Consider the following 27,371-nt stretch of genomic DNA (forward strand, 5'->3'; position numbering starts at 1 on the left):
ACTCTCTTGGCCTTCTCCCGCACCTCACTTCCTTTCACCAGCATTGCCTGCAAGCGTTGCAACTCCTGCCGAAAGGCTCCTCCTACTGGCCCCACCCTCACCTCTTTATTCAGTGAAGAAGGCCTCTCGCTGACCTCCCCCTCCCCCACCCAAACAAAGATTAATCTTGAACCACAGGTCGCTTTCCCCAAAAAGCAAAAGAAATAGCACAGCCACAGGCAGTGCGGGGGGAAAGAGAGAGAGAGAGAGAGAGAGAGAGAGAGAGAGAACCAGCCACCGAACAGAAAAAAGAGGAAACCCCTCCACATTGGAGGTAAAGAGAAAATAAACCCTCCCTCCAACCTGTATTCGCCATTATTCAGAGTACCGGCAGCTCCGTCTCCCAAAATTGTTCAGTTCGCCCCCAGTTTATGCTCCTTAATGACATCATTGGCCGCTTCTAGTAAATAATATTCCTGGCCTTCATAAGTCACCCATAGTTTCGCCGGGTAGAGCAACCCAAACCTGATCTGCCGCCGATACACCACTGCCTTGGCTCTGTTGAACCCCACACACCGTTTTGCCAGTTTAGCTCCAATCCCTGGTATATTCAGACCTTGTTCCCCTCCCATTCGCAGTTCTGCTTCTCCCTGGCCCACTGCAAGATCTTCTCTCTCCACAAACTTGTGGCATCTCACAATCACCGCCAGCTAGCCTGCTCTTGGCTTCTGCCTCAGTGACCCGTGCACTCTGTCCAGTACCCTCTCCGCCACCAGCCCCACCAGCTTCCTCGAAACATATTTTGTGGCACTCACACCTTCAGGAAGGTCAACTATTTTCCGATTCTTCCTCCTCAACCTGTTTTCCTCCTCCTCCACCCTTGCTCTCAACGTCTTGCAAAGGTCTCCTAAGAGCCTCAGGTCCGCCTGCAGTGCTGCAACTCTACATCCTCTCGATCTCTCAGATGTGCGACCCCTGAGCTGTCAGACATTTTTACAACTCCCCATCAAGCCCATCAGGGTTGCCACAGCTCCTTCGATCGATCCTCCTGCATCTGCTTCCTCTGCTGATGGCACTCATTCTTGATGAAGGCCATCAACTGTTCCATCTGAGGTTTTCCAACTTGCACTGGCCCTTCCCCCTCCACCATCTTTCCACTAGCTGCTGCACCACAGGTGCTTGGTCAGATCTATCACCTTCTTCTGCCAGGTATGGTAACCAGCAGACATGCCACTCCCAGGGAACTTCTCTTCCAACCTTCAGTTATATTTTTCCATCAAAGTTACACCCGATTTAGGGTAAGAGCTCTTTTCTACACCTTCACACAGGAGCTGCCCTGTGCGCGACCATTCACACCATGGCCGCCACCAGATGTCACGGAGGGGCAATTCAGCATAGTCAATCCACCAAACTTGCACATCTTTGGACTGTGGGAGGAAACCAGAGTGCCCAAAAGGAACTCATGCTGACATCAGGAGGAGACATTCTTCTCCGCTGGGCTCTGAGCCAGCACACTGCTGAGGGGGCATGCATACATGGAACGGGGAGAAAGTGCAAACTCCATACACAGTCACTGAAGACCGGAACTGAACCAGTGTCCCTAGCGCTGTGAGGCAGCAGTGCCGCCCCTTTGCACTTTCAATGTCCTCCTTACAACTTGCTTTCCCACCTATCCTGATACCAGCAGCAAATCTGGCTACAATACACTCATCATTCAGTCCTTTCATCCATGTCATGAGATTGTAAATGGTTGAGGGCTCAACACTAATCCTTGTGGCACTGCACTAATCAGGTGTGCCGACCTGAAAATGACCCATTTATTCCAAATCTCTATTTGCTGTTAGTTGGCTAGTCGTGCCTCCAACATTCAATGAGTATCCCACTGTCATCATCCTGGGGGAGGGTCTCCACTTAGCAGACTTAACTGGACCAGTCACATACATACTACGACTACAAGACTCAGTCTATGACTGAGAATACTGCAGCGTATAACTCACTTCCTGACTGCCTAAAGTCATTCCATCCTCTACAACAATTATTTTCAAACCAGGGTCACGACTGCGGGTGGGTCCCGAAGTCATGCGTCACAGTGTTCCCGATCGCAGGGCCATGCACCGTGGCGTTCCCAATCACGGGAAGTAGTGCCCAACACGTGACCGGCTTTTAAAAATGACGGGTGCGACCGGCTTTCAGAATGCCAGCTGTTCCATGCATGAGTGCTCCATCAGCAGTGCGCTGGCCTGGAGTTCAGCTGAGCAGAACGCCTTCTCCGGACGTCAACGCATTGACCCAGGAGCAGATTTTATTATTTTTTCAAATCACTGGAGTCTTCCTGCCTGGAGAGGAGGCAGAGAGCCGGTCACATGCCCTATATGCTGACGTCACGTGCACTGGGCGGAAGAGAGATTCCTCCATTTTGTAGCTGTTAGCAGTGCTGGTGTGAACTCCAGGGCCTGTGGAGACCAACCCATGAATCAGCTCAAAACAGGAACAAAGCAGTGTAAAAATGATTACTTGAGATGTGGGTTTATTAATTGTGCCACTGCAAATCAGGATTCAAAGTTAGTGTGTGAACTATGCAGGTAAGTACTGGCAAAACTTCAAAGACATTTGAAGACCAAGCATGCGAGTTCAAGGACAAACCTCTTGATTTTTTCCCAACGGATGTAGTGTGATCTTAAATGTAACATTGAATAACAAAGCAAGTGAGATCCTGAGGATCAAGTAGGCTCACCTATCACATTAAAGGTAGGTGAAAATGGCGGATCGCGAAGGATGGCCGGTTGGTAAAAATGGGTCCCAGGCAAAAAAGTTTGAAAAACACTGCTCTATAAGGACAAGCAGGAGTGCAATTGAGTATTTTCTACCTGCATGGATGAATGCTGCTCCACCAACAATTAGGAAGCTCAACACCAAAAGTCTGAGCATAAAATGGACTATAAGAAAAACAGATTTATCAAAATAAAGAAATAAAATTCAGAAACATCACAACCATATGAATGAAAAGTCAATGGAATATTATAATGAATGCCGGTGTTAAGAGATATAGATAATTATATATAGACTACCAAAGAAACAGCCAGTCTGATTTCTACCCATTAAAAGCATCCTTTCCTTTTAAAGCAATGATTGCCATATGTTTGATTGCACGTTTAGGAAGATGAGATCGATAGTTAATAGGGCAATGGTGTTGATCTCAAATGTTTGCTTTTGGTAACCAAGGTTACGAAAACAGTGGAAAAAAGGTCAAAGGAGAACAAGCTGATTCCAAGTTTATGATCATTAACCTATGAAGAGTCATATTTGTTCTCAAATGGAAAAAGAAATAAGGATATACATGATCCCAAGGTTTAAAACACATAGGTATGAGAAACAACAGGGTGGTTGTAGATGAAATTTTGCATGTAATTCATAAACAATGGGTCACGGTAAAGTTGACTTGAGCAGTAACTTGTTCACTTTTCGAGTTGTTTGTTTATGGAACAGACTGCCATGGAGCACAATGAATGTAGACTCAGTTGAAGCACTCAAGAAAGGAAATGGAAACATTTCAAATTCAGCATGGGGTTGGGGCTTGACGCCAGAGCAGAAGGGAGCTGAAAATAATCTCAGTGGATGAAACAACAAGGGAACTAAATCAACAGGACCAGCTCAATGGTCTTTTCTTATTCCTACATTCTTATTTTTGCAAGTCGGCTAACATTACATTTGAATCAATGAAGCTTATATGGTGAAAATCTAAATGGTTCTTTAATACTGACAAGACTTATCGACTTTCAGTCAATTTAATTTGCTTCCCTGCTTCAGCGGGTATGAAAACTGTAATGTAAAACATCTACCATTTTACTCAAAGTTCTTCTACAGTTGCTATTTCATTCTCCACTCGCAAGTTTTTAATGTGTTGCTGTAATTTCTTAACATTAAAGAAATCATTTAACAGCTAGAGACTGGGTGGTGCAGTGAGCTAGAATGTTGTTTATTCATCTTTGGCATCGGGATTTGCATCCAGCCAGGATGACGGCTGGAAGAACATAGAACATAGAACGATACAGCGCAGTACAGGCCCTTCGGCCCTCAATGTTGCACCGACATGGAAAAAAAACGAAAGGCCATCTAACCTACACTATGCCCTTATCATCCATATGCTTATCCAATAAACTTTTAAATGCCCTCAATGTTGGCGAGTTCACTACTGTTGCAGGTAGGGCATTCCACGGCCTCACCACTCTTTGCGTAAAAAACCCACCTCTGACCTCTGTCCTATATCTATTACCCCTCAGTTTAAGGCTATGTCCCCTCGTGCTAGCCATCTCCATCCGCGGGAGAAGGCTCTCGCTGTCCACCCTATCTAACCCTCTGATCATTTTGTATGCCTCTATTAGGTCACCTCTTAACCTTCTTCTCTCTAACGAAAACAACCTCAAGTCCATCAGCCTTTCCTCATAAGATTTTCCCTCCATACCAGGCAACATCCTGGTAAATCTCCTCTGTACCCGTTCCAAAGCATCCACGTCCTTCCTATAATGAGGCGACCAGAACTGTACGCAATACTCCAAATGCGGCCGTACTAGAGTTTTGTACAACTGCAACATGACCTCATGGCTCCGGAACTCAATCCCTCTACCAATAAAGGCCATGACACCATAGGCCTTCTTCACAACCCTATCAACCTGGGTGGCAACTTTCAGGGATCTATGTACATGGACACCGAGATCCCTCTGCTCATCCACACTACCAAGAATTTTACCATTAGCCAAATATTCCGCATTCCTGTTATTCTTTCCAAAGTGAATCACCTCACACTTCTCCACATTAAACTCCATTTGCCACCTCTCAGCCCAGCTTTGCAGCTTATCTATGTCCCTCTGTAACCTGCAACATCCTTCCGCACTGTCTACAACTCCACCGACTTTAGTGTCGTCTGCAAATTTACTTACCCATCCTTCTGCGCCCTCCTCTAGGTCATTTATAAAAATGACAAACAGCAACGGCCCCAGAACAGATCCTTGTGGTACGCCACTCGTAACTGAACTCCATTCTGAACATTTCCCATCAACCACCACTCTCTGTCTTCTTTCAAATAGCCAATTTCTGATCCACATCTCTAAATCACCCTCAATCCCCAGCCTCCGTATTTTCTGCAATAGCCGACCGTGGGGAACCTTATCAAACGCTTTACTGAAATCCATATACACCACATCAACTGCTTTACCCTCGTCCACCTGTTCAGTCACCTTCTCAAAGAACTCGATAAGGTTTGTGAGGCATGACCTACCCTTCACAAAACCATGCTGACTATCCCTAATCATATTATTCCTATCTAGATGATTATAAATCGTATCTTTTATAATCCTCTCCAAGACTTTACCCACCACAGACGTTAGGCTCACCGGCCTATAGTTACCAGGGTTATCTCTACTCCCCTTCTTGAACAAAGGGACCACATTTGCTATCCTCCAGTCCTCTGGCACTATTCCTGTAGCCAATGATGACCTAAAAATCAAAGCCAAAGGCTCAGCAATCTCTTCCCTGGCTTCCCAGAGAATCCTAGGATAAATCCCATCAGGCCCCGGGGACTTATCTATTTTCACCTTGTCCAGAATTGCCAACACTTCTTCCCTACGCACCTCAATGCCATCTATTCTAATAGCCTGGGTCTCAGCATTCTCCTCCACAATATTATCTTTTTCCTGAGTGAATACTGACAAAAAGTATTCATTTAGGTAACCTTTCCCTCTCATAATTGACAGTCTTAAATTAATTTGGAATGTCTCAACACAGTCCTGGAGGACAGGGCAAAACTGAATGTAATTCTTTGCTTGCTGAAGACAAATGAACTTTTTGGGGATTGTGTGTTAAAGAAGTGTACACGGAGCTTTACTCTAAAGCTAAACCATGTAATTTCTGACCAGCAAGTGTTTGATATTATGCAAATTCAAAAGTTGTTCAGTTACCTAGACTGCATGCTTTAATTTGATAAGCACAAGTTCACTTCAAAATTATGACGTACTTTGAGATGTTTTGATGTTATAAAATATTTTATACATATTAAGAGGTAACTTTCGACCAAGTACTATACAACGTAAGTAATTAAAACTCAATCCCCAACAAATCATCACTGAAGTTATAGCCGATTATTAGGGGAATCCCTGCAGAAAATGATCCAAAGTCCCTAACAAGTCAAGACTATATATTTGTAATAATTCACAGTAGACAAACACAGAAGTTTATTCAACGGTGTGCCAAAGCTATCTGCCCGCAACCACCTCCACACCTCCATCTATACTGGTAAATTTGATCAATTACACAACTGCATTTTAAAATTTGCAACTCGTGCATGAATCACAAAAGAATAGAATGCAGGCACAGCAAGTGATGAGGGGCTAATAGAATGTTATAATTTATTGTGAAGGGAATTAATTACAAAAGTAGAGCGATTATGCTTCATTGTACACGACATTGATGAGACCACAACTGGAGTACTGTGTACAGTATTGGTCTCCTTATTTAAGGAAATATGCAAATGCATTACAACTTCAGAGAAGATTTACTAGATTAATACCAGGAATGGACGGGTTGTCTCAAGGAAAAATTTGGGAGGCGAGGTTTGTACTCACTAGAGTTCACAGAGGCGACTTGATTGAAACCTTTTAAGATCCTGAGGGGTATTGACAGGGTGGATGTGGATAGGATGTTTCCTCTTGTTGGAGAGTTTAGAACTGGGGGTCACTCTTTAAAATAAGGGGTCACTCAGTTAACACAGAGATGAGGAGAATTTCTTTCTCTCACAGGGTTGCACCTCTGTGGAACTCTCTTCCTCAAAAGGAAGTGGAAGCAGAGGACGGGTTTCTCCAGAAAGATTTCTAAGTGTGGCAGCGAGCAGGAACTGCCGCGAGCTTCCCAGCGCTTGGCCCAGCGAGGTGGCAACACCATTCAACGTCAATTGGTGCACTTAGTAAGGTCTCACGGGCTTCTCGCCACAAATGAAGGCTTGCCAGCCGATTCGCTGGCACCACGATCGCCAGCCTGCTACTAACAAGGTCGAGCAGCACTTAAACAGTTCTTGCTCTGCCAAGCCCAACCAGCACGCACCAATGGCATCCATGAGAGCGGCCCCAAGTTTCGTGGATGCAGATTTGACCAGGCTCCCAGATGCAGTGGAGGCCGGGATGGATGTTCTGTTCCCCCGAAGGAAACCGGCGGGTCAGTCATAGGTCAGCCAGTGCTGCGTGGGACGAGGTGGGTGGCTGTGAACGCCGGGACTGCGACCAGGAGGATTGGCCTCCAGTGCCGGAAGAAGGTTAATGATCTTCACCGGGCAGCACAATTGAGTAGATACCAACACAGAAGTCCCCCCCCCCACAAACACGGTGGCTGGCAGACGCCGCATAGGTGAGGAACCACTGGGCCCCAGCCAAAGGACCTGTCAAACGTGAGCTGTTATTTTCTTACTGACTGACCCATCCCTCCCACTGACCACATGTCCATTCAATCTGGTGAGCACCACACAGCTGCTGATGCACATCAGGTGGAGGCAGGAACCCCAGGAAAGACAGCAGTCAGAGGTCTGCTAGATCCCCGGTTGATGCTAAGCCTGTGGAAGAGGTTTTCGCAGAGCTAAAGGAGAAGTTAGGGTGCGGCCATGACATTCAGAGGAAGATCTCAGCGACACTCCAGCAGGTGCATAGGCGATTGGAGGTGTCCCAGAGGCCACCGGCGCAGGTGATGCCGCCGGTAATGCTTGGCACGGAGGTAAAAAACTGCTAGGGTGGCAAACGCAGTGGAGAGCCTGGTGCACGATATTGGAACCATTATTGAAGGTGTCCAAGGTGTCACGCAGTCAGTGGCGGCCATAGCTGTGGGTCTCGGCACAATTTTTGCCTCGCTGGGGGTTGTCACCCAGCACCAGGCTGACCTTGATGAGGTGCTGAGGGACATTCCCCGCTGTCAGATGGGAATGGCCAAAGCACTGCGGAGCTTGTCCCAGTCACAGATGGGCATTGCTGAGGCGCAGCAGAGCATGGCCCAGTCACTGAGGAGCATTGCCGAGGGCATTGGCACGGTGGTGCAGACTATGGGGAACTGACAGCCAGATGATGCAGGGGCCACTTGGGAGAGTGGGGAATTGTTACACATAATGAACACCTTTGTGCACAACCAGTATGATGCCTCTTGACATTTTCTTCTGCAATGCAGGCTGACCTCAGAACCCTTAGCCCATCTCTCCAGGCATCTCCCCCTCCCCATGGCACTCACTCACCCTCCGGCTGTGGACATTTCCCCGGAGCTGTGTCCCATCCCCTAGGTGTTAGGATGATGGCTGCTGCGCGTGTTGTGTTGCCTCCTGCATTGTTGAGGCACAGTGCCCATGCATCAAGGTGTGACTGGGATGCTAGGCAATATGGCCCGCCTACCCACAGGAATCCATTGGGTGTGTGAAGTGCTCATTTAAAAAAATGTTATTGGCATTTCTCATATTTATAAATAGTTGTGTATATACACATTAAATTTTTCTTGCCCTCACTAATTTACTTTATTGTACAGAGAGGTTTATTTTGTGCTTCATTTAACTCACCCGATATAGATTTCACCGCCCTCTGGATTGGTCTAGTTTCCCCCCCTCCCCTTGTCCGTTGCCCCCTCCCTTCCTGCCCCCACCTTTGGCTTCAGCTGTGTTTTTCTTTTGTTTTCAGGGAAAGAGGGCGGAGGTAGCCCCCCCCCCCCCCCCGCCTCTTTAGGCTGTTTAGCACAACGCTAAATTGCTGGCTTTGAAAGCAGACCAAGCAGGCCAGCAGCACGGTTCGATTCCTGGAACAGCCTCCCCGAACAGGCGCCGGAATGTGGCGACTAGGGGCTTTTCACAGTAACTTCATTTGAAGCCTACTCGTGACAATAAGCGATTTTCATTTTTCATTTCATTTCATTTCTCTCATGGTTTCCCCGCCTTCCTTCCGTCTCCCCGTCCCCCATAACAGCCACCCACCCACCGGGTTCACAGTCCTTTGGTTCCTCATCTATCTTGTTATTTTAATCTTAGCTTTCTCCTCATTGCCCGTTTTGGAACAGGCCGACAAACTGCCCCCAAGTATCCAGGAAGCCTTCCTCCGACTCGCGGATGGCAAATTTAATCTTCTCCAGATCGAGAAATTCCGAGGTCAGCGAGCCACTCTGCAGCCGTGGGTGGTGCTGTCAATCGTCAGCCGAGCAGGATTCTCCGGGATGCGATTAGGGAATCTAAAGCAAGGGCGTTAGCCCCCTTCCCCATGTGTAGCCCTGGCTGCTCTGATACCCCGAAGATTACCACTATCGGGCATGGCATCACCCTCACCCCCATAACCTTGGACATTGCCTCGGAGAAGGCTGTCCAGAATCCAGCCAAAAAGGCTGTCCAGAACCCAGCCAGTCTGGGACAGGCCCAAAACATGTGGGTCTGGTTGGCCGGGCCCCTCTACCACCGTTCACATTTGTCCCCCACCTCCGGGAAGAACCTGCTCATTCGGGTTCTGGTCAGGTGCGCTCTGTGCACCACTTTGAGCTGCATTAGGCTGAGCCTTGCACAGGAGGAGGTGGAGTTCACCCTGCTCAGTGCTTCGCTCCATAGTCCCCACCCTACCTGTGTCCCCAGTTCGACCTCCCATTTTTGTCTGGTCCCATCCAGTGGCGTTCGAGCTCTGTCCAGTAGCTGTCCATATAATTTCCCACATAGCCCCCCCTTCTCGTTGCTTGTGCCTATCAGGTCATCTAGTAGCGTGTTTTCTGGGGCCCCGGGATACCTACTGTCTCTTTGCAGGAATGAAAATGAAATGGAAATCGCTTATTGTCACGAGTAGGCTTCAATTAAGTTACTGTGAAAAGCCCCTAGTCGCCACATTCCGGCGCCTGTTCGGGGAGGCTGGTACGGGAATTGAACCGTGCTGCTGGCCTGCCTTGGTCTGCTTTAAAAGTCAGTGATTTAGCCCGGTGTGGTAAACCAGCCCCGGTTTTATTTGGAGGTGTCTAATTTCCTGTCCTTTTGCTAGTTTCCACTTCGTCAGTTCATCCAGTGTCGCCAGTGTGTGCCCTACGTAAAAGTCCCCGACCGTCGGTGTACACACACACACACACTCACTCTAAACAGGAAGAGGAACCTTGACAGTACGTTCATCTTGATCGTCTGCACTCTCCCCGCCAGACGGAGTGAGAGTGAGCCCCACCTTTGAAGGTTTGTTCCTACTTCCTCCACCAGGCTGGTCAGGTTCCACTTGTGGATCTGTGTCCAGTCTCTGGCTATCTGGATCCCCAGGTAAGGGAATCTGTTCTGGGCCGTTTTAAACAGGAGCCCCTCCAGCTCTGTCCCCCCCCCCTTTGGGTTCACTGGGAATGCCTTGGTTCCAAACTCTTTCAATATTTGTAGTATTGCCTTCAGTCCCTCCTGTGGCTTTGAGACATAAAGAAGTAGGTCATCTGCATAGAGTGAGACTCTGTGCTCTCCGTCTCCTCTCCGGATTCCCTTCCAGCTTTTCACGTCCCACAGGTTTATCGGCAGGGGTTTGATCGCAAGCGCGAACAAGAGTGGGGACAGGGGGCAGCCTGTCTTGTTCCTCTCTGTAGCTGGAAGTATTCAGAGCTGGTGGTGTTAGTTCAGACACTCGCTTTGGGAGTGTTGTGCAGGAGCCTCACCCAGGCGGTGAATCCCGCTCCTAGCCCAAACTGTTCCAGTACCTCGAGGAGGTAGTTCCATTCGACTCTGTCGAAGGCCTTTTCTGTGTCCAGGGAGACGATCACCTCTGGCGTTCTCTTCCGGGGGGGGGGGGTTATTCTTGCATTCAGCAGCCGCCTGTCTTCACTGTGAGCTGCCTACCCTTGACAAAGCCCGTTTGGTCCTCTGCGACCACCTCTGGTACGCAGCAGCCTTCCAGCCTTTTGGCCAGGACCTTTGCGAGTATTCTTGCGTCAACATTCAGCAGTGAAATGGGTCTGTATGATACACATGCCGTCAGTTCTTTATCTTTTTTGGATATCAGTGTAATTGTGGCCTGCGCTAGTGTGGGGGGCAGGGTACCCCTTGCCAGTGAATCCGCGAACATGTCCCTTAGGTGTGGGGCCAGGTGCAAATTTTTTGTAGAGTCCGCCGTGAACCTGTCGGGTCCCGGTGCCTTCCCCGCCTGCATGGAGCTGATGTTCTCCATGATTTCTCCCAGGTCTATTGGTGCTTCCAGCTCCCCTGTCTGTCTTCCCCGACAACTGGTAGTTCCAGTCCGTCTAGGAACTGCTTCATCCCCTTGTCCCCATTGAGGGGCTCGGAGGTGTACAGTCCCTGGTAGAAGGTGTGAAGTGCTCACTAAACCACGATTGCCAATTCCCTATTAGGACTAGCTTTCAGGCGCACGGCCAAATTCCTTGGCAGTTGATGGGGGTTATGGGTGGTCGGTAGGGCAAACGGGCAGGGGCAAGCGTTGCCCCTGGAATGGGTACACATGATCCGGGGTTAGCACGGTGATGCCACGTGCGGTTGCCCTCCCCAGCGCCTCCCCCCACCTTCCCATGTTGGCCCACCCCTGCAGAGGGACCACGCCCCTCGCTGAGCACTGGGGTGGCAACCCTAGTGCGCCCGGGCTCTTTGCCTGTGAACAAAGATGGTTACTCACCTTCTCGACTCCCCACAGAGGCCCTTCCGCCAGGTTCATGTTTTTCAAAGGGAGTATTAATTCAGTGCCAGCGTGATCACTTGTTGGGGAGGCCGCTGAATCAAGGGAGGCGGTAGGATATGGGGTCGCTCCCGTTAAGTATATGGAAATAGGGCTTAAGTGCTGATAATTGGTTTCTCACCACGCAGCGGAGAGATCTTAATTTCGCAAACACCACACAGTCACCCAAGGTCAGAATCGAACCTGGGTCCCTGGTGCTGTGAGGCAGCAGTGCTAACCACTGTGCTACCACACCGCTCCCTCTCACCAACTCTACTAGTTATATCCTCAAAGATTTCCAGTAGATTTGTCAAGCATTATTTCTCTTTTGTAAATCCATGCTGACTCTGTCCGATCCTGCCATTTTTTTCCTAAGTGCTCTGCTATAAAATCTTTGACAATGGATTCTAGGCTTTTCCCCACTCTCAATTTACTGGCTTGTAATTCCCTGTTTTCTCTCTACCTCCCTTTTTAAATAGTGGAGTTACATTAGCCACCCTCCAATCTGTAGGAACTGTTCCAGAATCTAGAAAAACTTTGGAAGATGACCACCAGTGCATCCACTATTTCTAGAGCTACTTCCTTTAAATAATCTGGGATGTAGATTATCAGGCCCTGTGGATTTATCAGCCTTCAATCCCATCACAGGTACAAAATAAATTTGGTGGTGATATAATGCTAATTAATGAATCTGATCTCATTCTGATTGTAACATGGATCTAGATTTTGCTGGAGAGGAGCATCTTGATATGTGTCCAGTTCATTTGGCTTTTTCCCTCATCCTTCAGATTGAAAACTAATTGTGATCTTAAGAAAGCACAACGAGGGCGATGGGTCATCTGGGCCCCGATGAATGATGGAACCAACAGTCTCTCGCCTAACCTAATGAGATTTCCCAATGAGGGACAACAGAGAATAGAAATAAGGCGAATGAGGGTCACATTGAGTGCAGAAAGACAAATAAAAAAAGAGGGGGAAAGAAAGCCTGGACTGAGAGAGAAAAACACAAGACACTTTCATTGGCAATCATTTCCAGTTTCAATTGTCCCTGTTCTGAGCTGGATAGGTTGAGAGGCATTGCAGGAAGACAGATTATTAAAAGGATTCTCATGCTGTTAAAAGCAGCACAAACATTCTGGATCCTGTATAATTGTCAATTAATGTGCAAAGGAAGACATTTCTTGAAATTTGCAGGGAGGTCGAGGGCAAACTGCCATTACCTCTATGCTAGCAGTCGAGTGACACAAATTGTCCAGCAATTTGTGGCAATCCACAGATCACAGCATATCTCTTCCATGCCTTAAACTGCTGAATTATTCACACACTAATGATGCTGATGGTTAAGCTCAACTATTTTACCAGTAAATCCTCATTGCGGAGAAAAAGGATCAAATTAGTGCTATAAAAATATCAAAAACGAAATTGATACCTGTTCCAAATAGTTAACAGAAATGCTAAAAAACACAATTCTTGCAGACAGCTGTATTTCAAAGGATAGTAAAGCAGACCTTTACCAGACGTAGTTATTAAAAAACCTAGACGATTGAAGGCATGATGATACAATGCCAAGTATGTTTTCCATATGGTAAAATTTTTAAAAACTGTGTGCAAATATGTGAAAATCATCCAATAAACCCAAGACGCAACTGAACAAACCATATTCTTGAGTTCTGATGGAATGTCAACTATTCACCCCTCCACAAATGCTGCCCAATCTGGTGATTGGGTATTCATTCTATAGTTTGGCTTCTCAAGGGTAAAATGCATGCTTGGGAAGACAAACATTTTGCTCTATTAAGTTCAGCATTTTTATTAAAAAGGCAAAATACATGTTCACTGCGACAAAGCACTTCAAAAAGTAGAAAATTAGCACATTATAATTTGACAAGTTAATAAAAAGTATGAATGCTGTAGCATTATGCATGTAAACAGCAACAAAATTGTCCCAGTAACCATAATCAATCCATCACCACAGAAAAACCAAGGAGTATTTTGATCCTTTACTAACAGCGAAGAATGCAATTATTATAACAGATATCACAGGGCTATAATGACTCAGCATTTTATAGTGTGTATATATACTGCATGGTGTACAGGGTTATTAAAAAAGGGGAGATTTCAGCCCAAGACTCCAAACATATTTTGAAAGTTCAAAGTTGCAGTTTTTAGGAAATACTCACTCAATGAGCCAGAAAGTACCCAAAAGTTGCAGTCAAGAGTGAGAAGAGTTTTAAAAAATATTTTATTCTCCTCCTTTTTCACATTTTCTCCCAAATTTACACCCACCAACAATAAACAATAATCAGTAACAAATATGTCAGTCCCCATATCAATAACAACGATCCTATCTTCCCAACAAACCCCAAACATTAGCTCGCATGTTCACACAAACAAATGACAAAAAGGAATTAGGGATCACCCATAGTCGGCAGTAACACACACAGACCCCTCCCCCCAACCCTCCCACCCACACACCCCAACTAATGTTCGATGTTATCCAGTTCTTGAAAGTGCATAATGAATAATGCCCATGAATTGTAGAACCCCTCCATCCTTCCCCTCAGTTCAAACTTAACCTTCTCAAGAGTCAAGAATTCCAACAGGTCCCCCCGCCACGCCAGGGCGGAGAGGTTGCTCACCAACCTATTAGGATCTGCCTTCGGGCGATCAACGAGGCGAAGGCAACAACATCTGCCTCCACACCCGTTTCCAACCCTGGCTGGTCCGACACCCCGAATATGGCCTCCCGGGGGCCCGGGTCCAGTATCATGTGCAGCACTTTAGAAATTACCCTAAAAACCTCCTTCCAGTAATCCTCTAGCTTTGGACAGGACCAAAACATGAACGTGATTAGCGGGACCCCCCGGCAACGCTCACACACATCTTCTACTCCTTCAAAGAATCGGCTCATCCTCACCCTCGTGAGGTGTGCTCTGTATACCACCTTCAGCAGCATCAGTCCCAACCTCGCGCAAGAGGTGGAGGCATTCACTCTCCGGAGCACCTCACACCAGAACCCCTCCTCCATATCCTCTCCCAACTCTTCCTCCCACTTTGCTTTCATCTCTTCCAGTTGCCTTCTCTTCCAAAATAGCTCCGTAAATTGCTGACACAACCCCCTTCTCCAGTCCCCCTGTCGTCAGCTCCTCCTCCAGCAATGTGGAGGCCAGCTCCACCGGGAAGCTCTGTATCTCCATCCTGGCAAAATCTCGAACCTGCATGATTCTAAACATTTCCCCCTGCTCCAGCCCATACTTCACGTCCAGCTCCTTCAATCTTGCCAACCAACCCCCAAGAAACAAATCTTTTAGTGTCTTAATCCCCTTCTCCTACCATTTCTGAAAATTTCCATCCCACCTTCCTGGCTCAAATCTGTTGTTCCCCCGAATCGGCATTTCCTTGACCCTGCCCCCAACCCAAAGTGTTGGCGAACCTGCCTCCAAATTCACAATGAAGCTATTATTACCGGACTCCCTGAGTATTTCCCCGGAGCTATCTGGAGCGACGCTATTGCTAGTGCTTTCAATCCCGACCCCCTGCACAAACTCTCTTCCATTCATACCCACTGGGAATCAACCCCTCTGACTCAGCTCCGCACCTTCTCCACATTCGCCGTCCAGTAATAATACATAAGGTCCAGAAGACCCAAGCCCCCTGCCTGCCGGCCTTCCACTCTGTAGCAGCACTTTTTTAACTCTGGCCACCTTCCCTCCCCATATGAACAAAGTAATCCTTCCGTCAATCTCTCTAAAGAAAGTCTAGGAAAATCTGCAGGATTTGAAAAATAAACAGAAATCGCGGCAACACGGTCATTTTAACCGCCTGTACCCAACCCGCCAGTGACAGGGGGAGACCATCCCACCTTGCCAGATCAGCTTTCACTCTCCCCACCAAACTAGAAATGTTGTACCTGCAGAGCCCCCCCCCCCCCCCCCCCGGCAACCTGCACCCCCAGATACTTAAAGTCCCTGCCCTATGGGATGGCAGCCCCCCCCCCCCCCAACCACAAAATGCTCACTTGTCCAGGATCAGCTTGTACTCCGAGAAAGACCCAAATACTCGCAGTAGCTCCAATATTCCCCCTATCGACACACTCGGTTCCGACACATACAGCAGCAAGTCGTCGACATATAAGGACACCCTATGCTCTATTTCCACCCCCCCGCACTATTCCTTTCCATGCTCCCGAACTTCTTAATGTGATGGCCAACGGCTCAATCGCAAATGCAAACAGCAGGGGGACATAGGACATCCCTGCCTTGTCCCACAGTGAAGAGAAAAGTATCTCGAGCTGATGTTGTTTGTGCAGACACTCGCCTTCGGCTCCTTATATAATAGCTTTACCCAGTTCACAAATCTTGGTCCAATCCCAAACCGCTCCAGAACTGCCATCAAGTACCCCCATTCTACCCGGTCAAACGCCTTCTCAGCGTCCAATGCCACAACCACCTCTGTTTCCTTCCCCTCGGCCGGTGCCCTAACGACGTTCAATACCCTTTTAACATTTGAAAAGAGCTGCCTCCCTCTCACGAGCCCCGTCTGATCTTCACCCATCACCTTCGGGACGCACTCCTCCAGCCTACCCGCCAGTACCTTCGGCAATACTTTTACGTACACATTCAGAAGTGAGATGGGCCTATGCGACCCACATTCCGTCGGATCCTTATCTTTTTTAGCAACAGGGAACTCGATGCCTGCCCCAACGTTTGTGGCAACACCCCCTTCCCTATCGCCTCTTCAAACATCCCCACCATCAGGGGTGCCAGCTTATCCTTGATTTTTTAAATAATATTCCACCGGAAACCCATCTGGCCCTGCCACCTTCCCCAACTGCATCCTCTCAATCGCATCCTTTATCTCCTTCTCCACTATCGCTCCTTCGAATGTAGCCCTGTCCCCCTCCCCTAACCTCGGGTACTCCAACCCATCTAGAAATTCCTGCATCACACAGTCTCCCCCAGGTGGCTCTGACCCAAGTTCCAGTCCCCCCCACTATCAATTCGTATATGTCCAAGTCGGGGATGGCCCCAAACACCTTCTTTGCGAATCCCACATCGTCCCAATTGGGGACGATACACTTAACAGCGCCACTAACCTCCCCTCCAGAGCCTCTGTCACAATCACATATCTACCCGCCTGATCTGCCACCGCCTTCTCCATCTGGAAGTGTACTCTTTTGCTGACCATTACCTCAACCCCTCGAGCCCATCCGTCAAATCCAGAGTGAAACACCTGACTATCCCAGCCCTTTTTAAGTCTCACCTGGTCCTTCATCCTCAAGTGAATCTCCTGCAGCATTGCTACATCGGCTTTCAAACTTTTAAGATGCACAAGCACCCTTGACCTCTTGACCAGACGTCCTAAACTCCTCACGTTGCACGTGACTATCCTAACCGGGGGTCTCTCACCCCCCCCACCCTTCTTATCCACCATCATCAAACTATCGGGCCCTGCCCCATGAGCCTGACCCACCCCTATCCATTATTAACATCGAACCCCTTCCCCCCTCCCAAACCCCCCCCCTACATTTCCTCTCGAAAAAACATCTCCCAGCATCAATCCCTTCGCCCACCCTCGCTCGCCTTGTAGGCCCATCGAAACCTGCTAACCAGGCTCCAATGTCCGCAGCCCTCCTCTCACCTCACCTACGTTCACTAGCCACTAGCTAGCGCGGGTGGCTCCCTCCACCAAGGTACACCATCCCCTCTCAACCAGTCCCAGAGAAAGAAAAAACAAAAACAACAATCAAACCCATACAATTCACGAAAATAAGACACAACCGTCGCAACACAGAATGCCAATGAACCCAACTCTGTGACAATGTGAAGAGAAGTAAATTTCAATACACGTCAGTAAAGAAGAAAGTTATCGCATTTATACATTTTCCAGCTCCCCAATCACAGTCCAGTCTCTCTTCCAGCTCCACTCCTCACGTCTGTCCCAAACGTCTGCCCTCATGAACGCCTCAGCCGCCTCCGCTGTCTCATACATCACCCTCAGCCTCGCCGGGTACACCATACCAAATCGCACCCCCTTTTTGAACTGTGCCGCCTTCACTCGCCCGAACGGCGTTCGTCTTTTTGCCAACTCCACCGTCAAGTCCTGGTAGATCCGAACTCCAGCACCATCCCACTGCGCCTCGCACTTCTGCTTCGCCCAGCATAACACCTTCTTCATGCAGTACTTATGGAAGCAGATAATTACTGCTCTTGGCAGCTCATTCACTTTGGGCTTCGGCCTTAATGACCGATGAGCTCGGTCCAGCTTGTATCGGTAGGGGTTCTCACCCTCCCCCATCAACTCTGCCAACTTCTTAGCGAAGTACTCTGTTGGCCTTGGACCCTCTGTCCCTTCGGGCAAGCCCACAGATTGTGCCGCCTCGAGCGGTTCTCCAAGTCCTCTGTTGACCTCCACCACTCTCCGCAGCTCATCCCCCATCGAGATGAACTGGTCACTGTGCTGCGACACGGCCTCCTTCACTTCCTTCATCTTCTCGCCCTGCGCTCTCACCTCGGCCGATGTCTTTGCCACATCTACCCTCACCGGGGCGATTGCCTCCTCCACCAATGACTTCAATGCGACCGCCATCTCCTTCCTCAAAGCCTCCATGTGTCTCGCAAACTGCTTTTCCAGCTCCACCGCCATCACCTTGGTCATCTTCTCCACCTAAGTATTGCAGCCCGACCATGCGGTCCGGCACCCGCCATCTTGTCAGCACTTTTGCTGGTCCTCTCAGTCAACGGCGAGGCCGCGTTTCCTCCCTTCCGCGACGCTGCTTTTCGCATCCTTCATCAACTTATTATTTATCCTTTTTGTTTCACCCTTCAATCTTTTTTTTATTATAGAAAAACAAAATTATTCCTTCAAAAAAAGAGGGGGAAAAAACTTTCAAACTTCTTTCTCTTCTTTTTTGTATTCCTCCAGAATTTCCCTGGGACCGGACTTCAGTTTTCTTACAATATTCTAGGCGGGAGCCACCCGATGTGGGACATCTCACCTACATCGCGCCCTGGCATCGGGCCTGCCGCCTCGACCTTCGTTTGGCTCTGCCCCCACTGCTCCGACCTCTGCGTGCACTGGGCCCGACGCCTCAGCACCAGCCGCCCGACACCCGCGTGGGGTTCCTCGCCGGCTTTCAAACCGTCCCAATTGATGCCCGGGACGCCCACAAAGGCCGACAATAATCGCCGGGGGGGGGGGGGGGGGAGAGAGAATCAGGGAAACCCCCAAAAGCGCTGCAAAAAGTGGCCACCGGCGGGAGATCCATTCGATGCAGCTGACCAGCTCGCAAACGCCACCCGAAGTCCTCCAGTGAGAACGGATTTTATAATGTCCATGTACAGTTATTAATTCCCTTCATCTTGAGGATGATCTACTTCCACTCTAGGTCGATAGGTTCTGTGATGGCTGATACATGCAACCTGTAGATTCTGGCACTTGCAAGGCAACAAGAAGGATCGAGGTCATGAACATTTGGGAGGTTTGTATGCTTTCTCCGATGCCACGACTTTGCTTCTGCATATTCCCAACGAGGTATCTTGATGTGTTCAGTACCTAGCCAAACGAGCCTTGCCATTTTGGTCAAATGCCAGGCATTCCCATGAATTGGCCACTTCAGGGATGTTTTAAATACATCCTTAGAGAGTTTCTATTATCCTCCAGGGAATCTCCTGCAATGACCAAGTCCTGAGTAGAGGTTTTGGAATCTGCTGTCAGGCATATGAATGACATTATAAAAATAAACTGCTGCAGTTGTTGGAGTTTAATTAAAAACAAAGTGATGGGAAAACTCAGCAGGTCTGTGGAGAGAGAAACAGAGTTACAGTTTTGAATCCAATATGTCTCTCCTTTGGAACCGAAGTTCCAAAGAGTCATATTTTACACAAAACATTAACTCTGTTTACTCTCCATAGATTCTGCCAGACTTGCTGAGTTTTTCTGGCACTTTGTGTTGTCATACACGATCGACATATCCTCTCCCAAGGAGGTTTTTGAACGATTAGCACGATATTGGGCATATTGGCTTCAGATTTGTCAGATCTTGCAAAGGCAGCACTGGTGCTTTTGAGGTGCCTGCTCTATATTGTCCAAGTCTCTGAAACATGTCGTTGGGCGGGGACCACTGCTGCCTGATAATCCATGACCTTACTCTCAGGTTTGAGATCCTGGTCTTAATTCTTATTTCCTCAGTTGGTCGAAGTGCAAGCAGGCACATCAGAAGTAATGATGAATTTCATCCTCTTTGTCTGCCTTCGTCAAAAGAAGGCTCCCAAGATGTGGAAAATGGTCTACATTTTCCAGGACCCTGCCGTTGATCTAAACAGATTATGCAGGTTATCCTGTGGGTGCTGTGTGGGCGAGGATCTGTGTTTTCCGCATGTTAAGTGAAAGACCTATTTAATCACATACTTCGGAGGATTAAGAATCAGCTGGAGCTCAGTTTCTGAGTCAGCATGCACCCAAGCAAACTGAAGCTCAATGACTGAAGTTAAAGTGATTTTGGCTTTGAAGGCAGTGTAGTTGAACGGTTTCCCATCTATTCTTCAGATTACCTTCATACCTGCATGCAATTTGTTGGAGGCGAGGTGCAATATCGCAAAGAGGAAGATGGAAAGCAGGGTTGGTGTAAAGACAAAGTTTTGGTTAATCCCAGTTTTCACTAAAATGTGGTTGTTCCGTTGGTGAGAATCACTGCTTGCATGTTATTGTGGAGTAGGCGACAAATTTCTGAGGGGGCCAAATTTGAAAATACTTCTTAAGCCTTCAAAGTGGTAAGAACCAAAGGCTTTCATGAAGTTGAGAAAGACCACATACATCTGTTGATGCTGCTCCTTGCAATGTTCTTGAATTGAAACATCAATGGCAATTTCAAATGACCAGATACCAAAAAAAAATAGCTCTTTGGTAAATTAATCTAACATGTCATTATTCTCCCCACTCACAGTGTTGTCTCTCTTCTCCAGATGGCTTGGTCTCTTATTTGACTATCGTTCAAGACACGGACAGTCTCACTTCAATCAAGTGGTCATCTTCTTGTTGGAAGTCTAAACAGCGAGTGTTGGTGTGTCGTTCAATTCACAGGACATCACTGCCTAACGGGGAACTGGTTCTTGATAAGCAAGGGGGTGAAAGGTTATTGGGGGTATGAGGGAATGTGGAGTTGAGGTTATAATCAAGTCAGCCATGATCTTATTGAATGGCGAACAGGCTCGAGGGTCTGAGTGGCCAACACCTGCTCCTAATTCATATGTATATATGTATGTTTCTATGTTTGCTCTCACTCAATAATTATACAGTACAAGCATATATTCTAGCCGTGTTCTCTCAATAGTTATCAAGATTGGAAATATCCCTTTGATAGTACAGACTGCAGAGTCAAATTGCAACTCCCTGCTGACCCTACAGTTCCAGGCGTCCTTCTAACTCATCCAAATGTAGAACAACAAAAAAACAATGGTTAATTGGAGGTCATTTGATTTGTGCAAGCTGGGGACCATTGTGATCCAACTTTGAGATATCAGTTTTGGTTCAAGTGTACCAGTCTTCTCTTTTGATCCAGATGTTGTTGGCTAAAGACTCTTCAGAGAAATAATGTAGGCTGATATTTCAGGACAGCACTAAGGACTTGTAGCATCAGTTGGAAGTGTCTTTCTGATGAAGCATTGAATTGAGGTTCTGTTTGTTCCCTCAAGTGAGTGAAATGGATGTCAAGGCACTATTTGAATAGTGGAGCAGTTCTGCTGTGGTGAACCAAATGTATCCCTTAACCATCATTAAAATAGTTAATTTCGACATTTATCAAATTACTGAGAGTGAGATTTGGCTGCATATAAATTGGCTACTATGTTTCCCAATACTACAATAATAATTACAATTCCGAAGTACTTCATTGGCTGTGAAGTGCTTGGGGATGCCCGGAAAGGCACTATTAATGACAAGTTTGTCATTATGGTTTCTATTCTGATCCTGTCCTTAGTTAACAAGTTTGCACACAGCACACTTTCCAGCTAGGGTACCATAATTAAGAATGTGAACTAGAATTATAGAATGATTAGAACAGAAGGAAGCCACTGTGCATGCTCGTTGAAAGAGCTTTCCAATTAGACCCACTCGCTGTAAATAATTATTTTCAAGTATACATCCAATTCCAGATGACAACTCGCAGCGCCAAAATAAAATTCTCATCTCCCTCTGGTTCTTTTAATAATTATATTAAAGTCACCAAGCCTCCTGCCAATAGAAATAGTTGTGACATCCTTCTGCAACACTGGCTGAACTTAGCAACGGCAACAGATCAAACTTGTGCCACTTCCAGTATCTCAACACATAATACAAGTACCCACTCAACTACCACAAGTGAAATTAATTTTTATTGAAATTACAAATGCAAAATAACATTGAAAATATGGTTGAAGTAGATTCTGGTGGAAAGCAAATTGTTAGATTGGTAATTTTACATCGGTGGGCCTGTAATTTCATCTTCTTTTATCTGACTATTAAGAAAATTGAGTCTGAAGGCATAGATGTACCGTGATTCAATCTGTTACATGGTAAACAATAAAATTACACTAGCATCAAGTTACACCCAAGAAAATATTTGAACTCTCCTACATTTGTTGAATATTGATATTAGATAGCAATGTCTAAACCACAAGTGTTCCTCATTATAAATAGCATAACTTCAAAACTCAGTGCCCGTGATTTAATAATTGCCCTGTGTGCAACTTCCAAGTTGGTGTCAGAGTGGTAAGCCTCAAGAAGGGCAAGTCTGCAAAGGTATAAACTTGTTTGACTGGGTATTGTGAACCACAGGAAACATTCACAATATTTTATGCCAACAAAGTGTTCTGACTGATAAAGCTCAAAAGCAGTTTCCTTCACATGTATCACATTAGCTTTGCCTTTCTTAATCCTCAGTTAAATTATTTTCTCAAATCAACAAGTTACAGAACAGGGATCAGTTGGTTCCACCAATTACCTGAACATTTAATTATGACAATAAGATTTTTAAGCAGCCCATTAAAATGATTAGTTTTTATTACTACACTTACATAAAATGTTGATGGAGGAGCTAACTGCAGGTCAATACAAAAAAGTGTGGTGTAGGAAAATTATCAGGGATTCTAAATTTATCTTGTTTGCAAAATCCTCTGCCTTCCTGTGTAACCTAGTTATCCAAATATCATCAGTACAGAGAGCAGGAATGTGCAAACAAAGAATACGAGTTTAGATCAGAGTGACTTTCAGAGGTAAGAAACATACGGATTAAGTTAAGGAAAAAATATACAATTTTGCTCGATACAGTGACAGGACATTTTTCATGTGATATTTTGTTGCAGAAGGGAATGTATGGCACCTGCCTTTACTTAGACTTCAGCTGAAAAGAGTTTTGTCCACAAAGTTTCATAAGTACAAACCAATAACAACATAGCGAAGGAAACAGGGTACCTGGAACCAGAGGGAACAGGGCTAAAAGAAAAGGTATTTCTTTTACCAAGGTGATTTAGGATTGGGAAATAAAAAGCAGAAAACCTGCAAAGTAGGATGAATTAAAGTGGAATTTCCAATGTCAAAACAGGGATAGAAATAAAACGGATAAAATATTGATTTGTGAGCCCGAAAGGGAATGGAGGGGTATTTTACAAATCATTTTTAAAATCAGCACAAAAAATGTAAAGTTTGAGGAAATGAGACCCCTACTTGTAACTGATCATTTTTAGTGCCCGTGTGGCTGTCTGGCAGAAATGAGCAATTGTTAAAAGTGTACTTAAGCTTATAATTGAAAGCCTTAAACACATGTGGTAGATTTAGTTCATATGTATTGGCAAATTCAGAAAACTCTATGACGCTCAATGTATGTACGTGGTGAGACAGAGAGTAAAATGACGTTTTTTGCAATAAAAATGTTGGAGATACGCAAATTGGACGGTTACTTTTAGCTATCTGTACACCGGCCCCACAAAAGGTTTTCATCAGTTACATACACATGACTGAATGCAATTACTGCCACCATTATTTCAGCAGCAAAATCTGATCCATTATTTGTTAATTAATTGCAAACGTTGGCCAAAACTAAATGTCCTCAATGCAATGGTATTTAGAACTAGAGTTGGGATTTATGGGATTAGAGAAATGGAACATATTACCTACAAAAAAAATGAAAGGACAAGCCAGCAGTGCTAGATTTCTAGCTGTTAATGATTATTTCTATATGAATATTTCTGTGGCCAAAAATATATCTCTAAAATATGGGAATGTAGCGTAAAAGAATGAGGAGATGTCTACAGTCTGTGACTTATTAGATACAGACAACTGCAATATTGAGAAGACGAGGTACAAGACTAAATGTGTGGTTCATATCACAGCCCCGACTGTCTCCAGATTTCATATAAAATGTTTTCAATCATGTTATTTTGGGGTTTAGAGATTTTAATTGATGTAGCCATTTACTGATGATTCATGTTGAGGAATCTCAATCCTACATTTCTCTCCTCACTTTAAAACTTAAATAGCTGGATCTATTTAAGAATGTAACAATCGATCATGAGGTTCTGGAAAAAATACTTTAATTTTAAAAAGGACAGTAAAAAGGACAGTAAAGATATTTAAATGAGGATCAAATATAATGTATTGTGACACACAGCCTTACGTTTCTGTTACATGTGCAAGTGAGGAAGATTAAAGCTGAGGGGGACAATATACTTCCCATTAAAGATTCAAACATACACTATTTGTGATATTGAGTTTAGCACATTCTTAATACACAAGGGAAACCATAATTTCAGTCCAGCATTAATCAGGTTGTTTCTTTATTTCACTGAAACAGTGGCTCATTAAGGCCTGTTAATCACTACATATTAATTTTGATATTGCTTACATAAGAAACTGGGGGGGGGGGGGGGGGGATCGGAGGATCAATGTCCGGCACTTTTTTAAATAGTCAAGGTTTATGGTGTGCCAATAATCACATTTAAAGGTAGAACGATTGTAGTGCATGAACTGGTTTGGGAATATTTATGCATCTCCAAAAATAATATCCTACCTCTAACCTTATTTCTCATGAAAAAGACAGTGAAAGGTGAATCAAAGTGAAATCTTTAGAATAAGAAAAAAACACAAATAAAATGTTTACTTCTTTATAAACATGTTGGGAATGTGTTGAGATTTCAGTTGACCCACAGAAAGCTGCTTTCATGATGTTACAGAAAGATTTGAGTCAAACAAACATTATGGGAAATATTTAATGTGAACATTCATCAACCTTTCAATGTTCAGGTTATCCAGGATGTTGTGGCTTATAGTTTGAGTAAAATTTGGAACTTTTATGAAAATGTGATTTTCCAAATGAAAACCTTGTTGGCATCAATGCAAGTTAAAAGACATCAGAACCTTGTCCCAAGGTGAAAGTCTCAATCAAGTCCACTACACTAATAATCCAGAGAACACAAGTCCAAATCTCACTACCGCAGTGTGAGATTGAATTCAGCTCTTTTTTTAAATAAAGAAAAGATGGCATCAGCAAAAGTAACTGTGAAACTGTTAGGAAATTGTAACCCACCTCGATCACTAATGCCCTTTATGGAAAGAAACCAGTGGTTCCTCCCTGGTGGTCTGTGTGTGACTCCATTCCTATACCAATGCAGTTTATTCTTAAATGCCCCCAGTCAGTTGCATCAAACCACAACAAAGGCAGTCCCACCCCCAGATTCCCAGGGTGGACAATAAGTGCAACTGAGAATGAATAATAATAAACTCCAGCACTTGAACCTCGACTGCCCAATGTCCCAATCTTCCTTTAGAGTTTGAGACAAGCTTTGTGCAAGCCATTACCTCCGCAGTTCACAAACACTAATCTCCTCCTGAGCTACAAAACCTCACAACCCAACAATAAAACTATTTCTATTTTACTGGTATTCATTTCTAGACAAGAACAACTTCTTGTCTGTTCTGTAAATTATTCCCAGGCCTGTAGTTAATTTGCTAAAAGTGAGGTACAATATTTCAGCAAATAAAATGGAGAAGAGGGCTGGCACAAAGTCACGACCTTGTTTGACCCCAGTCTTCAGTGAAATAGCATCTGCAGTGGCTCTGTTGATGAGGATCATATCTCGCTTGTCATTATGGAGTAGGCAAAGGATGGTAACAAATTTCTGAGGTGTCAAATTTGAAGAGGATATTCCATAAGCCTTTGTTGTTGACAGAGTCAAAGACTTTCTTGAAGTTATAATAGGCCACGACTTCCGGTGGCGGCCATGGTGTGAGTGGTCGCACACAGGGCAGCTCCTGCTGAAAGCCGCAGTAAAGAGCTCTTTTATACCCGAAATTGGGTGGAACTTTGACAGAAAAGTGTAACTGAGGGTTGGAGGAGAGGTTCCCCCAAGAGTGGTATGTCTGCTGGTTACCAAACCCGGCAGGTGAAGGACTTGGTCAACGAGTTGGAAGAGACCTGTGACCCAATTGTATGTTCTTCAGATGGCCAGTTTGTTAGTCTGGATTACGTTTGCACTACATTAGTACTGCTTCTCTCAGTTTGGCATTGAATGCATCATAGAATCTTAAAGAGTGGTAACAGTGCAGAAGGAGGCCATTCAGAATGTTATACATGTGCTGGCTCTCTGCAAGAGCAACACACCCAGTATCTCAAGCCTAATTGAAGACTTTTGCTGCTTGAGAAGAAGAGGAGCCAAGTGGATCACAATTTATAAATGGTCTATTTTAGCAGGATTTATTTCACTATCCTGTACCAGAATCACTAAACATGGGCCAATGGCCTTCCCCTGTCCAAAACATGTGTTTTTAAAGTAAATGAAATGGGTGTGAAAACTTTATCTCATTACTAGCATTGTTTTAAATCTGAATATGAAATAATTATTTTTACTTCAAATAATTTTTCACATTGCATTCTTATAACATTTCACATTATTCTATTTGACAGGCCAGCAACTAGGGATATTGCAACTATGGGTGGCACGGTGGCGCAGTGGTTAACACTGCTGCCTCACAGCGCCAGGGACCAGGGCTGACTGTTGTGAGTTTGCACATTCTCCCCGTGTCTGCGTGGATTTCCTCTGGGTACTCTGATTTCCTCCCACAGTCCAAAGATGTGTGAGTTAGGTGGAATGGCCATGAGGTGGGGTTTTCTTTCAGAAGGTCGGAGCTGACACGATGGGCCAAATGGCCTCCTTCTACACTGTAGCGAGTCTATGCCATAGATGTCACTTCGCCTGGGCCTGCTGCCTTACATTCTTCTCATTATTCATAGTTAGAAAAAAATGCACATTTTGCACAACAGCAAGATTAGTTCAAGGTTACACAAAACAAAACAGTAGGATTCTAAAAATAATCATATTGGGCACATACTGTTTAATCTTGTCATTTTTCGGTCCAAATTTTGGTGCAGGTCCTCTTCTGCAGGGAAAACATGTAATCAGAAATGTTGAAACAGCATAGGTATACAAATCCATAATTAAACAGTCTGAGAACATTACATATTGGACTGGTTATCAAATTTAATTCTTTCTATCCCGTCATGATCCATGTTACACAATCTATTCAACACTGATTCCCTGCTGGAAGAGTAACAGATTCCTTTTTTCCCCCCAATTCAGGGGCAATTTAGTGTGGCCAATCCACCTAACCTGGACAGCTTTGGGTTGTGGGGGTGAGACCCACGCAGACACTGGGAGAATGTGGAAATTCCACACAGACAGTGACCTGGGGTCGGGA

At 45.6% G+C, this 27,371-nt stretch overlaps 1 protein-coding gene across 2 annotated transcripts in view; it reads right to left on the minus strand.

Annotated features, from left to right (window-relative positions):
- The window catches only part of vamp4 (vesicle-associated membrane protein 4), a 120,982-nt gene that overhangs the window by 42,859 nt on the left and 50,752 nt on the right, over nucleotides 1-27,371 (minus strand). For both annotated transcript variants that reach the window (XM_038794955.1, XM_038794954.1), the window contains exon 4: nucleotides 27,006-27,053. In XM_038794955.1, the coding sequence (XP_038650883.1) occupies nucleotides 27,006-27,053 (48 nt within the window). The remainder of the gene's footprint in view (nucleotides 1-27,005; nucleotides 27,054-27,371) is intronic.

This window comes from Scyliorhinus canicula, chromosome 4, assembly GCF_902713615.1.
Source record: "Scyliorhinus canicula chromosome 4, sScyCan1.1, whole genome shotgun sequence".
NCBI lineage: Eukaryota > Metazoa > Chordata > Chondrichthyes > Carcharhiniformes > Scyliorhinidae > Scyliorhinus > Scyliorhinus canicula.